At 38.5% G+C, this 14,336-nt stretch overlaps 1 protein-coding gene across 1 annotated transcript in view; it reads right to left on the reverse strand.

Annotated features, from left to right (window-relative positions):
* The window catches only part of ATG14 (autophagy related 14), a 27,343-nt gene that overhangs the window by 6,582 nt on the left and 6,425 nt on the right, over nucleotides 1-14,336 (reverse strand). Inside the window, exon 4 of the mRNA XM_027842842.1 lies at nucleotides 5,231-5,468. Within this exon, the coding sequence (XP_027698643.1) occupies nucleotides 5,231-5,468 (238 nt within the window). The remainder of the gene's footprint in view (nucleotides 1-5,230; nucleotides 5,469-14,336) is intronic.

Raw genomic sequence — 14,336 nt, forward strand, 5'->3', positions numbered from 1 at the left:
AGAATAAAATAAAGGGGTGAGACAGGATTATACTAGGAGAAGGAGAAAGGGAGAGGTAGAACGGGATATATTATCTCACAAAAAAAAAAACAGAAAAGGAAAGGCTCTTACATTGGAGGGGAAACAGGGGACAGTGAGAGGGAATGAGTGAATCTTATTCTCATAGGATTTGACTTAAGGAGGGAATAACATACACACTCAATTGGGTGTGGAAATCTGTCTTACCCTACAGGAAAATAGGTGGGGGAAGGGGACAAGAGAGTAGGGGGATGACAGAGAGGAGAGCAGATTGGGAAAGGTGGTAATCAGAAGCAAGTACTTCTGAGGGACAGGGTCAAAAGGAATAGAATAAATGGGTGGGATAGGATTAAGTAGAGTTAGTTTTTCACAGCATGTCTACTATGGAAGTGTTGTGCATAACTGCACAAATATAACCTATATTTAGTTGCTTGCCTTATCAATGAAGGTGGGTGGGGAGGGAGGAAGGGAGAAAATTTGGAACCCAAAGTTTTAAAAACACATGTTTTAAAAAAAATGTTTTCACACGCAACTGGGAAATAAGAAATACAGGAAATGGGGTACAGAAATCCATCTTGCCCTATGGGAAAACTGAAGGGAAAGGGGATAAGAGAAGGGGGGGAAGAGATAGAAGGGAAGGCAGACTAGGGGAAGGGGTATTTAGAATGCATGCCATGGGGTGGGGGGGAGGGGCGAGATGGGGTGAAAATCTGGAACTCAAAATCTGGTGGAAGTAAATGTTGAAAACAAAAAAACAAATAAATAAATAAATAAATTCCCATTAAAAAAAAAAGCATCAAAAATGTTAAAATTCATGAAAGAAGTACAACCTAAATTGTATGTTAAACTGCCCATGTCAACCTTATGCCAGCAATTTAATGTATAAATTTATGGAGACGTTCAAAATTAAAATTTGGATAATGAAAGATTCCCTTATTAGGATTAGGAGGAAGACTGCTTAAGAAGTGGGTTAAAGTCTTGATAGAAGGAATTTTCAACAGGAAACACAGTTGTTTCCAAAGATGCTGAATCTTAAGGTTATACAAAAAGATATCACAGAGAAAAAAGGTGAACCTCAGAATGGGAACTAGGGATGACTGGATCATAGAATCCTATATCTACAGTTGGAAAAGGGACCTTAGAAGTCTAGTGGGTTCAACCACCTAGGTGACAGAGGTAGTGTCAGAGCTTAGTTTTGAACCCAAGTACTCTGACTCATCTAAATCCATCACTCCTTTGCTTATATCCCACTAAACAGATGAAAGTAAAAAAAGAAGGAAGGAAAGTGAGAAAACTGGGCAAGGCCTAATAAATGAGAAGCTGGGGAGAAGTTTTAGCTATCAGCAAGGGGGATTTGATTTCCATGCCTCTGGGTAGAATGCATTCATTAATGATCAAGTATGCATTGGCAGAAAAGGAAAGTACATATTGGCTCTATTGAGGGGAGGTAAAGTGAGATTTGGGCAAAGAAAACTATGACAGGGTAATATCTGATTGAAGGTAACATCCAGGTTATATAGATCCCTGCAAGAATGAATAGAACTAAGTTGACCTTAGAGCACCCATGGCCCTCGACCATCTCCTTCCATGAATTCCCACACAAAGTATTAAAGTTCTACCAAATTCTTAAATCCTAAAGCATGTTACCCTGTCCTTCTGAGGTCATAACCACCAGCAGGGAAAAGGGGTAGATTCAAGTTTAAAATAAAATAAAATCCAAAACACTACTTAAGATAAGTATACTGCTAAAATCAGCACATATGCAGTCTAATCAGATGAAAATTCTCAAGTAATAAATGCAGAACCAGGTTACTGCTTTGACGATATCTCTAAACAAAACCTTTAGGTTACTTCCCATGTCTTAACATTCAAAGATCTGGACTAGAGTTTATAGCGAAGTACCCTTTGGTAGAAATTTTTGTTTAGTTTAGTTGTTTCACTTGTCTGACCCTGTGACCCCATTTGGGGCTTTCTTGGCAAAGATACCTTAGTGGTTTGCCACGAATGCAGAAGTAAAGTAAGGAAGTTCGATCTTGCCCCTCATTCCCTCTCACAAAGTTCTAGAAATATTAGCAAATGCAGTAAGATAGGAGAACCCTTCCAGATCTCGAATTTTATTGTAAAATTCCACCACCAGGCATATAAATAGCCCAGTGGTCCATGACAAAAAGAAAGGCTCCACATGTTCAGATGTTGTTTTCACATGGTTGTATGTTGGACTGGGGGCTTTTTGAAAGCAGGGCCCGCCTTTTACCTTTCTTTGTAGCACTTCGCCCTGTGCCTGGCATGTTACTTAATAAATGTTTGCCAGGTACCTTAAGCAGGTACTTAATAAATGTTTGCTGTACGTTTGACTACAGTATCAGAAGTTGTAGAAAGGTTAGAAAGGATGCACATCAAGAAAAGGCCGCTTCATCAGATTTGGAGATTAAGAGATCCTTGGTAATTTTGGAGAGAACAGCTTCAACTGAATGATGAGGTTGGAATGCAGACTGCAGGGGACTCAGAAGAGTGTGACAGGAGAAAAAGGGGAGGCAACAACTGCAGGCAGTTTTCTCAGGTTTCGCCAAGTAAGGGAGGAGAAATATGGGATGGCAACTACTGATGTATGGTCAGATCAAGTGAGGGTTTTTTAAGGATTGTGGAGACATGGATGTGTCTGTAGGCAGTAGGGAATTAGCGAGTAGGGAGGGAGAGTGGGAATGATAAGTGGGGACAATCTTCTGGAACGAATTCGATGGAACAAGATCAGGAGTGCTTGCAGAGGGGGTTGCCTTAGCAGTAGGGCTACCTCTTCAGGTGAGACAGATTAAGGAAGAGCTAGGAGATGATCAGTAGGGACGAAGAGACAGCTGAATGACCTCAGTTTTTCAGTGAGGTATGACTCTGTGTCCTTTGTTGAGAGTGTTGGGGTAAGGGATGTAGTGGGAGGCTTGAGGAAGAATGAGAGTTTTGGAATGGCTTTTGTGAAAAGTGAGAGATGGGATCCTCTACTGCTGTTCAGTTGTTCAGCTGTGACCCTGTGGACATAGCACACCAGTATTGTTCATGGAGTTTTCTTGGCAGGGGTGGTTTACCATTTCCTTCTCCAGTGGATTTAGGCAAACAGGGGTTGAGTGACTTGCACAGAGTCACACAGCCAGTGTCTGAGGCCAAATTTGAACTCAGGTCTTCCCAACTACAGGTCTAGCTGTCTATCTGCTGAGTCACCTAGCTGCCTCCTATTAGGGAAGTGTAGCAAAGGATTGCTTTGCTACAATCAGGGCCCAGTAAAGATTATTATTAGCACCATAATGTTTGATAAAAGGAAGGGCACCAGCTCTTGGGATAAAGACTCATTATTTAACAAAATTTACTGGGAAAAATGGAAAGCAGACTGGCAGAAATTAGGTTTAGATCAATATCTCAAACAATATACCACAATAAGCTCCATGTGGACACAAGATCTAGAATTAAAAGGTATAAACAAATTAAGAAGCAGGGAAGGAGCTCTGTCTCATGACAATGGTTAAGGGAAGAGTATTTGACCAAAGAACAGAGAGGGTCCCAGATGATAAAAATTATTAATTTTGATTATATAAACATGAAGTTTGTTGAAGAAAAGAAATGCAATTGAATTAGAAGGAAAATTGTCATCTGGAGGAAATAGGACTTTGGGGCAAATTCTTCTGATAAAGAACTGACATGGGGGGCAGCTAGGTAGCACAGTGGATAGAGCACCGGCCCTGAAGTCAGGAGGACCTGAGTTCAAATCCAGCCTCAGACCAAACACTTGACACTTACTAGCTGTGTGACCCTGGGCAAGTCACTTAACCCCAAATGCCTCAAAAAAAAAAAACTGACATGAAGCAAAGATAAAAAAGAAAAATGACAATTTTTGAAAATACTACGGGAGGATGGGTCTACAGTAGTGCACTTTTGGTTGATCTGTGAATTGGTCCAACTATTGCAGAAAGTAATTTGGAAGTAATCCCCAAAGTCATGAACATGTGTATACCTTCTCTTTAACCCCACAATGTAACTGCTAGGTATATATCAGATTGCTTACTGTTAAGGGCTGGGGGTGAGGGAGTGACAGAAGAGGGAGAAAATTTGGAAGTCAAAATTAAAAAATAGTGAATATTAAAAATTGTCTTTACATGTAATTGGAAAAAATAAAATACTATAAAATACCAAAACAAAACAAGTATGTGTTATGGCTTGGTCCCTTCTTGACTGTGTTAGGTCATTCTTGCCTCTCTGCCCCATTCATAAGTAAATCCTAGGCGAAGGTAATTTAAATGAGCCCAAGAAGTTATCTGGAAACAGTGGGGCCAACCGTTTGTTTAGCACATTACAGGAAACATATCAGATGACCGTGATTTACTGTTTAAGGCAGCAAAATGCTCTTAAAGGAAGAGAAGGGCAAAGACAACTGCATTGGACAATTAGGAAACATAATACAAGATGAAATAAAATAAAATCTTTTGTGACTTATGCTTAAAAGTGAAGAACTGTTACCCAGAGTTGAACTCATTAAACTGGACTACAGCATTACTCTAAATACATTCCTACCTTGGCTTCTAAATAAGTAAGTCTCATTTATCCAACAGACTTCTAATGACTTCAGAATTCTGGAACAGTCAGAACCCCAGAAATAAACCAGAGTATGGAAAAGAAGAGAGATAAGCAGAGGGAGGGAGGCTGGTAATTATAAGCTATCTAGAAGAATGCAGCTAAAGGGAGAGCTCGACCCCACAAAACTCAGAGCTTCCAGAGGGCATGATAAGTTGGAAGGAACCTTAGAGATCTTTTAGTATAATAACTAATATTAATTACAATGACTCCCCCCTCCAAAGTCATCAAGAGAAAGTTAAATGATACGCAGCATAATCTATAATATTTATACATTCAAGAGTTATGTTGAAAAGTATCTGGAAACACCACTTATCAAGAGTGACTTCAATTATAAATAATGCCTGAGAAGTAAAACTTCAGTTAAAAACCACCACTAACTGAAAGAGTTCTGCCTTTGAAATCACCAGCCCTGAGTTCAATGCCTGGCACTGTCACTTACTGTGTGACCATAGACAAGTCACCTGACCTCTCTGGGTCTCAACTTCCTCATCTGTAAAGTGCAGGGCAGCAGACTAGATAAGCTCTAAGGTCCATTCCAGCTCTAAATTTAAAATCCTATGAACAAAAGCAGAAAAGGAAGGAAGGCTTGCTCTACCTTATGCCAGTTTTCACTTCTTCAATGGGAAAAATGACAGAGGTGAGTTCTAGAATATGAGAGCGCCGAAGTTCTGCCAGGTGTTCATAATGACTTCTTAAGTCATCGTGCTTCTTTTCCACTAGGTCTCCAAGCTTGCGGTTATGCTTCTGGATTTTTTCTTTCTTCTCCTGGTGCCGCTGCGCTCGACAAAACAGCTTCTGATTCTTTTCCTTGGTTTTCAGGAGGCCCTCGGAATCTGACAGAGCAATGACATAAGCAATTATTCTCCCAAAATTAAGTCGAGGATAAATTAAGCCTCCAAAAGGGTTTCAGACATTTCTTGGGGCATGTCACCCTACTCCTCATCTCTATCCTACTCAGGCCCTTAATAAGAATGCAGCAATTGGCAAGGGTCTATTTCCTCCATTCTAGTTTGCTCTCCAATGCCTTTTCCACTGCAGACCAGAGGCCCATGTGTAGGTAACTTAAACAAGATAATTTCAAGCAAATGGGTAATTTCTATGAGTTTACAGGGTTTTGCTGAAGTAGTAGTACTCAAAGTTAGGTACTGTATCTACCTACAAACATCATCAATCAAATAAGCTACATTATATACATACATATACATATATATATAGATTATATATATATATATATATATATATATGTACACACACAGAGACAGATAGATAGATAGACAGACAGACACACATAGATCTCTTATAAGTAAATGTCCACCACAGCTAGGATGGTTGCAGGAGCCTCTCCTTTTCCCTTTCTTCAACAAGTAGCAAGATCTACAGAAATGGTGTCAAACTTAAATAGTAAAACCAATCCCTGCAGGCTGCATATTGACTCAGAAAACCACAAATTAACATTATCTATGTTGCAATGTATGGAAGGGGGATTTGCTGCTCCTTAATATCACCTGCTCATTTCTATCTTCATTCTTTATCATCACACCAGGCAAGAGTTGCATGAATAACCTTCACTTTTACCTTCCTCACTACCCCCCCACTACCTTGTGGTCTCTGCACCCCTTTACCTCCTGCCAGGCAGATGTGGGGAGGATCACAGGATCTTAGATTCAGAGCTGTAAAAAATCATGTTCTCAAGTCCAACCTTCTTATTTTACAGAAAGTGACTTGCCCAGGGTCACAGAGCTAGTAAGTATCTGAAGCAAGATTGAAAACCCAGGACTTGCCGATTCCAAATCTTGCACTCTATAAACTATCACGCTGCCAAGTTCAACCCAAGTTCAAATTCAGGACACATTTCCCAATGGAAACATTGTTATACATGGTAATTAGGTTCTATAATACTATACTTCAGAAACATTATGGGTTGCAAAGGTTGTTATGACCTACTTTGGGAACTTGTGTTTTATTCAGTCATTTATTCATCCAACAGACATTTACTGACCACCATTTCCATAAGAAAATGTGTTCTCAGGTCTAGATGAGTGACTTAGGAAAGAACTATTGGAAAACTATTGGAATACGACCTGCTGTAAGTTAAGTACTGTGTACCTAACAGTCTAACATAAATACTTAAGGATTTAAATAGCTGGAAGCTGAACCTGAAAGAGCCATCAGTATCACTGTCATAAGCCTTGTTTTCAACAATTTACAGCAAGGATAAGAGATAACATATGGATAGCCTGAGTAGTATATTGGTGCCCTTGAGATACTTTCAGGAGACATTTTTAAAAAACCTGACAGAGGAAGGACACAGTAATGATCGGGTAGGGGAAGAGGCTTACTATCTAGATAATTATCAGAGCTCTCTCTCTCCTTTCTCTCAAAAGCAGAGCAGCTAAAAAATGAGTGACTTGCTGATATTTTTATTCAGGCAGATCTCAAGAATGAAATTCTGATGGAATGAACAATTCTGAAGAAGAAAGAGGGGAGCTGGTCAAAGGGATGGACACAAATACACGAGCAACACAGATTTTCAAAACACAAAACAGATGATAGAAAAAAGGGTGGTTACTAAGAAAGGACACAAAAATACGGCAGCTTTCTATAAACATAGTGTCAAGAGCACTAAGAAACAGAAGAATGAGCTGAGGCTTGCAAGGAAAGTGAAGGTCAGTCAAACAGGATTTTAAAATCTATATTTAGGGGGATGGGGGATGGGGAAGAAAAATAGCTCTTATAACAAATATGCACAATCAAGCAAAACAAATTACTGCACCAGCTGTGTCCAAAGACATGTCTTATTCTACACATGGGGTCCATCACCTTTCTGTCAATATAAAGATAGCATGCTTCATTACCAGACCTCTGGCACTGTATAAAGTTAGTCATGGCACTGATAAGAGTTTTCAAGTTTTTCAAAGTTGTTTTTCTTTATAATGTTGTAGTCTTTACATAAATAATTGCTCTCATTCTGCTCACTTCATTCTGCATCAGTTCATGCAGGTCTTCACAGGTTTCTCTGAAACCATTCATTTTTTCATTCTTAAGAGGTAATAATTTTCCATTCACATATCCTAATTTGTTTAGCCATTCCTCAACAGAAGGGTGCCCTTTTAGTTTCAAAGTTCTTTGCTATTACAAAGAAAGTTGCTATAAATAATTTGTATATATACATCTTGACTATGCCTATCTGTTATAAGGGCTTTGTTTTCCCCTCCAAAGGAGATTGGTAGAAGGGTGAGGGGGACAGAGAGAGAAGGATGGGAGGAAGTAAGGGGATCACTGAATTTTCTATTTTTAAAATGCAGAGGAGTGAACAGAAGGAAGGCCAGAGAAAAAGAAAGATTATAAAAAAGCTGCCGGTTGAATTTTTTATATAATAAGAAAATTAAGAGAAAAATATAAGACCAAAAACTATTTTTCAATAGATAAGTCATTATCTATTCATCTAGTCAAAGGATATGAAAAAGACAGTTCTGAAGAGAACTGCAAGCTATTAACAACTATATGAAAGGATGCTTCAAATTTTTAACAGTAAAAAAATGCAAATCAAAACAACCCTGAGCATTCTCCTCACACTCCTGGAATTGGCAAAGATGATAAAAGATGGGAACAGTCAAAATTGGAGGGACTTTGAGAAGGTAGGGACACAGGTGCATTGTTAGTGAAGCTATGAATCAGTACAATCATTTAAGAAAGCAATTGAGAATTATGCAAATAAAGTGACTAAACCGTTAATACCACTACTAGGCTTATATCCCAAAGAGGTCACTGATAAGAAGAAAGTTCCCATATGCACCAAACAAAAATAACACAAAGCTAATGTTGCACAGGAACAAGCATGGATGAAAAGAAGAGATAAGAAGGCATACCTATCTCACTGCCTTCCCAGAAGCAGGGTGGTGCAGTGGATAAAGTTCCATGCCAGGAAGTCCTTCAGTTCAAATCTGAATTTAGACATTTAACTGGCTATATCACTGGTCAAAGTCACTGAACCCATTTGCCTTATTTCCTCATCTATAAAATAGGGCTAAAAATAGCACCTCTCTCTCAGAGTTTTTCGTGAGGATCAAATGAGATTATAATTGTAAAGTGCTTGGCACAGTGCCTGGCACATAGTAAGTGCTCTATAAAGGTTTATTATTATTATCAAAGGCATTTTTTCAATATGTTGATCAGGTTTGGTGATTTATTTCTTATTTATGTTTTTTAAAAAAAAAACATGAGATGGGGAAAATTTTGATGTAAAAAGAAAGACATTAGTAAAAGTTTATTAAAAAAAGAAAAGGAAGCAGTACATAATGTAAATCTGTAGCTTCATGTGCAATACTTTTTCTGTTCTACTATGTATAAGAAAATGCTCATTTAATTTAGTGTTTATTAAGTTAAGAATTTACAAAATGGGGAAAAAAACATACTGGTAACAAGAGTTAAGTAAGGTCAAACAAGGAAAATACTGCCATCTGTTGTATTTTAATACCTGATGACAGAAAAGACGTAACTACTCAACTTTCATTATGCTTCTTTTTTTTTCTACCAAGGAGAATGACCTTCAGACACAACAAATATAGTTCAACAGGAAACAGAAAGCTAAGATAAATAAGGAAATGCTAAGATACTGAGCACCAACATATTCAAGTCACCAGACCCAGATGAACTACATCTCAGGACACGAGCAAACCAAAGACATGACTCATAGTCAGTGAGTCGTGAACTTTCATGGGGAACGGGAGACTTGCTACCAGACACAACAAAAGGAAAGGCGGTCCCAATATTAGGAAAGGGAAGCAGGGCAGATGATTCCAAGATTGGTATGAGCTTGACTTCAATTTCTGGCAAAATTTGGAAAAATATTCTCCCTGCTTTTGTGAGGAGGATAAGTTTCAAATATAACCTTAACACACATGATAAAAGCATCAGAGAGTTACAAGTGCTAACTGAGGTCCAAGGTAATAATTACCAACCAGGGAATTAAGGAAGACTTCATGGAAGAGGGCTTCATGAAGAAGGAATGTGAGTTGAGCTTTGGCAGGGGAAGAGAGGGAAGACATTCCAGGTGTACGAAACACCAAGTAAAACACATGCATCTGAGACAGAACAGGGAATACGGATGGGCCAAAGAATGGTCAGCTTTGCCTGGAGCATGTAAAAAGGAGCAGTCAGTTAAAAAATATTTATCAACTGCCCACTATGTGCTAAGCACGGCACTAAGCACTCGGGATACAAAGATAGGCAAAAGACAGTCCCCAGAGCTTATATTCTAATGGAAGTGACAATATATAAATATGTACAAAAATAGGAAGGCACTAGGACTTAGAGGGGCTGGGAAAGGCTTCTTGTAGAAGGTAGGATTTTAGCTGAGACTTAAAGAAAGCCAGGGAAGGTAGGACGCAGAGAGGAGGAGGGAGAGCATTCCAGGTGTGAGGGACAGTCAGAGAAAATGCCAAGGGTAGAGAAATGAGGCGGTGTTCATGGAACAGCAAGGAAGACAACCAGCTAGCTGTTAAGTTCCTTAACAGGATGATTTTTGTTTTTTGACTTGGTATTTTAAAAGTCTAACACAATGGGTTGCACAGGGGTGGGAGTTTAATTAAAGTCTGTTGAATGAATATGTATACAAAATGTAGCTTGGTATCCCTAATAAAGAAAAAAGGGAAAGAATGCTTCTCAATTCTCCAGGTTATTAGAGTGAAGTGTTTCTGGAGAATAGAAGTAGTGTTTCAAGGAAAACAAAAAACATCTGAAAAGGCAAAGGGTAATCCGGACTTGGATCACAAAGCTGGAATCTGGAAGAATAGGACAATGAGGAAGAAGGGAAAAGACCAAAGAACACTAGGAGCTAATAGGCACGAGGGTAGGGGAGTGGAGGAAGGGAGAGATAATTTGAACCTTCTAGTACACACTAGAATTTAAGTTCCTTGAGGGCAAGGACTGTTTTACTTTAGCCTTCTGATCCTCAGCACTTAGCACAGTGCCTGGAACAGGGCAGGTATTTAATTAATAAATGCTTGTTGACAGATGCAACTTCACAGGTAATGCTGAGTGAGAGATCATCTAAGAAGCGTCAGGGAAAGAAAAGACAATTAGTGACAATTAGTGACAATTAGTGACTCCCTGTTGAGGGGTAATGAGGCAGCTATTTGTCAGTCTGTAACAGTAGCAAAGTCTGCTGTTTCCCCAGGTCACATATTCAGAAAACTACGAGCAAATATCTTGAAATTTGTCACAACTGCCCCTTCTGCTACAGAGATTTTGTCAGAAACACTCCCATCCTCACCCCAAGGAGTGGCAGATACTGATTTTACCTCACCACACTTAGTAGATAGAAGAAGGGTGGAGGAGGAAATCCCCTTCAGCTGCTATGTTTAAAACATGATGCCTTTTGAAAAGGCCCCAGCCCAAGGCTGCAGAAATTCTGCCCAGAACATCCTTCCCTGTCCTTAACCCTGAAAAAAGTGGCTGATACTCATTTAGCCCAAATGGTAAAAGGAAAGGAGGGCAACTCGGGGAAAAATTGGGGAGGGATCTTAACATGGATGTCTGTACTGGACCTAAAAAGAAGTTGATATTGTCAAGATCACCATACCAAAACCACCTTTCTCTTTTAACTATTAGGAGACACCCTGTTTTCCAGAGGTAAGGCCCAGCAAGCAAGCTGTGCCCTGAGCTTGGCATAACAACAATCCTTTGTGCTCAATCTCTGGATGACTCTGCTGCAGCAAAGTCACAGAATTGTTTCACACCAGCCCCACGTGGTCCCTGAATTCAGACAAGCACCTGCAGGAACCACGTTCCAGTCATAAAGCCCTGCTATAAATCAAACTTGCCTCACTGTTGCTGTTACCCCCTCACTGTAACGGCTACAACCCACTGAATGGTTCTTTGTCTAGCCACTATGTATGTATCAAGGTTTGGTCTTGCTGCAGTGGACCTCCTCCTGGAGGAGACCTCAGCACGCATGACAGTTTCTCTCCTCCAACAGAATAAAGAAGGCTTTTTGCCTATAACCTTTATGAGCTCTTTGGTCATTTATTTTAACGGTTTGACAAAATCTTGAAATTAAAATAAATTTTCAAGTGATGTTTTTTCTAAGTTTGTAGCAAATTTACTTCTTAAAGGGCTGAAACTCATCTGAGGTTGGTTCTGTCTTCCCAGAGGGTGTTCAGGGCACATTCACAGGCTGATGAATGCTATGTCCCACAATGCTAGGAGTCTGAGACAGCCTTGCATACCAAGAATAAAGGGGATGCAGGATAGCCAGAAAGTGACAGATGGGGGAATATGAACAAAATGCTGAAATGCCAAAGATTTCAAGAGGAAAAACCTCAATAAAAGCCTAGAACACAAGAAGATAAATCAATTAATTCCAAACCAAAGAAAGATGAGCAGGAAATCCTCAAAGAGAATACAAAAGTCTCTTCAATATTTTAAGACAATGGAAAATGTATCAATGCCCCACGAAATATAGAATCCTATAGACTGCCAAGAGATCAAGTATCAACAACAAAATCCAGAATGGTTAAAAAATATACAGTGTGATCCAAAGGTCTTAGGAAAGTTCAATCTTTAATAATTTCAGAAGCATAAATGCTACAAACTTCGAAAAAAATATAAAGGGTTATTTAAAAATTTTAAATATTGACATTTCTTATTAAAATTCAACATACCCACTGTTTTGTGCTATACATCATTCTAGTTAATTTTCAAACTTTGCATATATAATGCGAATCTTTTTAAAAAAATGAGGTTTCTGATGCATGTACAACCATTTTTACATGACTAGAAAAGAAAAAGCCTAACAGAGGTAAATGAGGCCTCAACCAATTCACTAGTCTCAGAAAATGTTATCCAGAAACAGCTGCATAATGAGAGGTGCCCTATCTTGTTAAAATTAAAACTTTACCACTCAAATTTCACATAACTAAGTGTTAAAGAAATTTAAATGAGTTGTCAAGTGGTTTAAAATTTTTGTAAGTTTGCAGGATTTATACTTCTAAAGTTATTAAAACTTAAAACTGTACTAAGACTTTTGGGATGCCCTATTTGCCTGGAGGCTTGGGAACTAGATCAAGATGATTTTAAATATGAAAATATGGAGGGAATAAAAAAACTACCTACCTATATCTGTTAAGCTGAGTATCAGAGAGAGTAGTAGCAGCTATAACAAAGGAAGAAGACTAGCACTAGAGAGGCTCAGTAATTCACTTAACACAAAGTCTAAGGCAAGAGCCAGCAAAAAAAAAGTCTATGGCTTCAGATGTCTAAACACAAATGAACAAAATGTGTGCAATAAACAGTGTTAACAAGAAATACCAGCGTGAGGTAAATTTGAATTAAGGGGTATCAATTAGAGTTGGGTCCCCAAGAATGAAATAAAAGAGGGTGGGGATAAGGAGAGAGTAAAGAGTAACACTGTATATTCAAAAGGTATTCTCATGGAAGGAAGTTTAGGAACCAGAAAGAAATATGGTAGAGAACATCTGAATGAGGATCAATGAAGGAAAAAACAGAACAGTCATTATCATGAAAGCATTCGACATTGCCTGAAGAGTAGAAGGAAATAGCTATTTAGTTTGGGAAATGGATCAGATCTGAAACAAATGATGAATGGAGCATTTTAACTATTAGGACATGTGCTGGACCTTTCTACCAAAAGCACTGCAGCTAATTAATTCTTGCCTGGATTTAACTTAAAAAGATGGAAGAACCAATGAGAGACACTTTGCTGAAGCAGAAATCATAAAAACCTTGGAGAGATATTACCCCTCTACCTTGAAATTTGGATAAAGGTGAGAAAATCTGGGAATAGACTTATGTATATCCTAAATTTGAGGGAAATACATTTCAAAGAAATTAAAAGAAAGGATCAATAGTATCTCATGGTGCAAAATGCGATGGAGCAAGCCAGCCAGGTGGAAAGCTCACAATTATGTCAATGCAAAAGAAATAATTCTGATGAGAATGAAAAAGGCAAACTATCCAAAGAGACTTACGTGAAAGCACATAAAACAATCAGCTTGGATTTTTAAAAGATATGTACTGAAAATGGAAACAAATGAACATAATGGGAAAACAACAAAAACTGGCACAACTCTTAGAGGAGTAACTTAAAGAGCACTTATGGGGGTGAGTGATGACTTCTAAAATCAACAAAAAGAGTTCTTTTTTTGGATGGGGGGATGACTAATGGAGGACAATGAGAAGGAAAAGCCAATTGCTTTTGTTTACTCTGTCAAGTAAAATTATCTTTAGCCTGCAAAGGACAGAACATAAGTAGTTAGCAGGCAGTTACAAACCAAAATAAGGAAATAACGAGAGAATTTAGATGACTTTCATAAGTCCAGACAAATTACATCCAAGAGTAGCATAAAACTGGGAAGCATTATTGATGAGTTGCTATGAGGGATATCTGAAAGATCACTGAGAATGGGACAGATGCCAACAGACTAGAGATGGGCAAATATTGTCGTGTTTTTTCAAAAAGGGAAGAAAGTGAACTTCAAATTCTAAAATGTATTACTAAAGGGCCAGTTTGTGAATATTTCAAAAGGAAGTAGCAATAACATAGGCAGCATAGATTCATCAAGAAAAAATCCTACCAATCTCACCTTTTTTCTTTATTTTTTTTTGACAAGAATATTAAACTATGTTAGGTAAATGACTTAGTTTTCCCGAGCTAGATGATAGTATAGTCAAGTGGACAA

The sequence above is a fragment of the Vombatus ursinus genome, unplaced genomic scaffold, assembly GCF_900497805.2.
Source record: "Vombatus ursinus unplaced genomic scaffold, bare-nosed wombat genome assembly UNPS02014893.1, whole genome shotgun sequence".
Lineage (NCBI taxonomy): Eukaryota > Metazoa > Chordata > Mammalia > Diprotodontia > Vombatidae > Vombatus > Vombatus ursinus.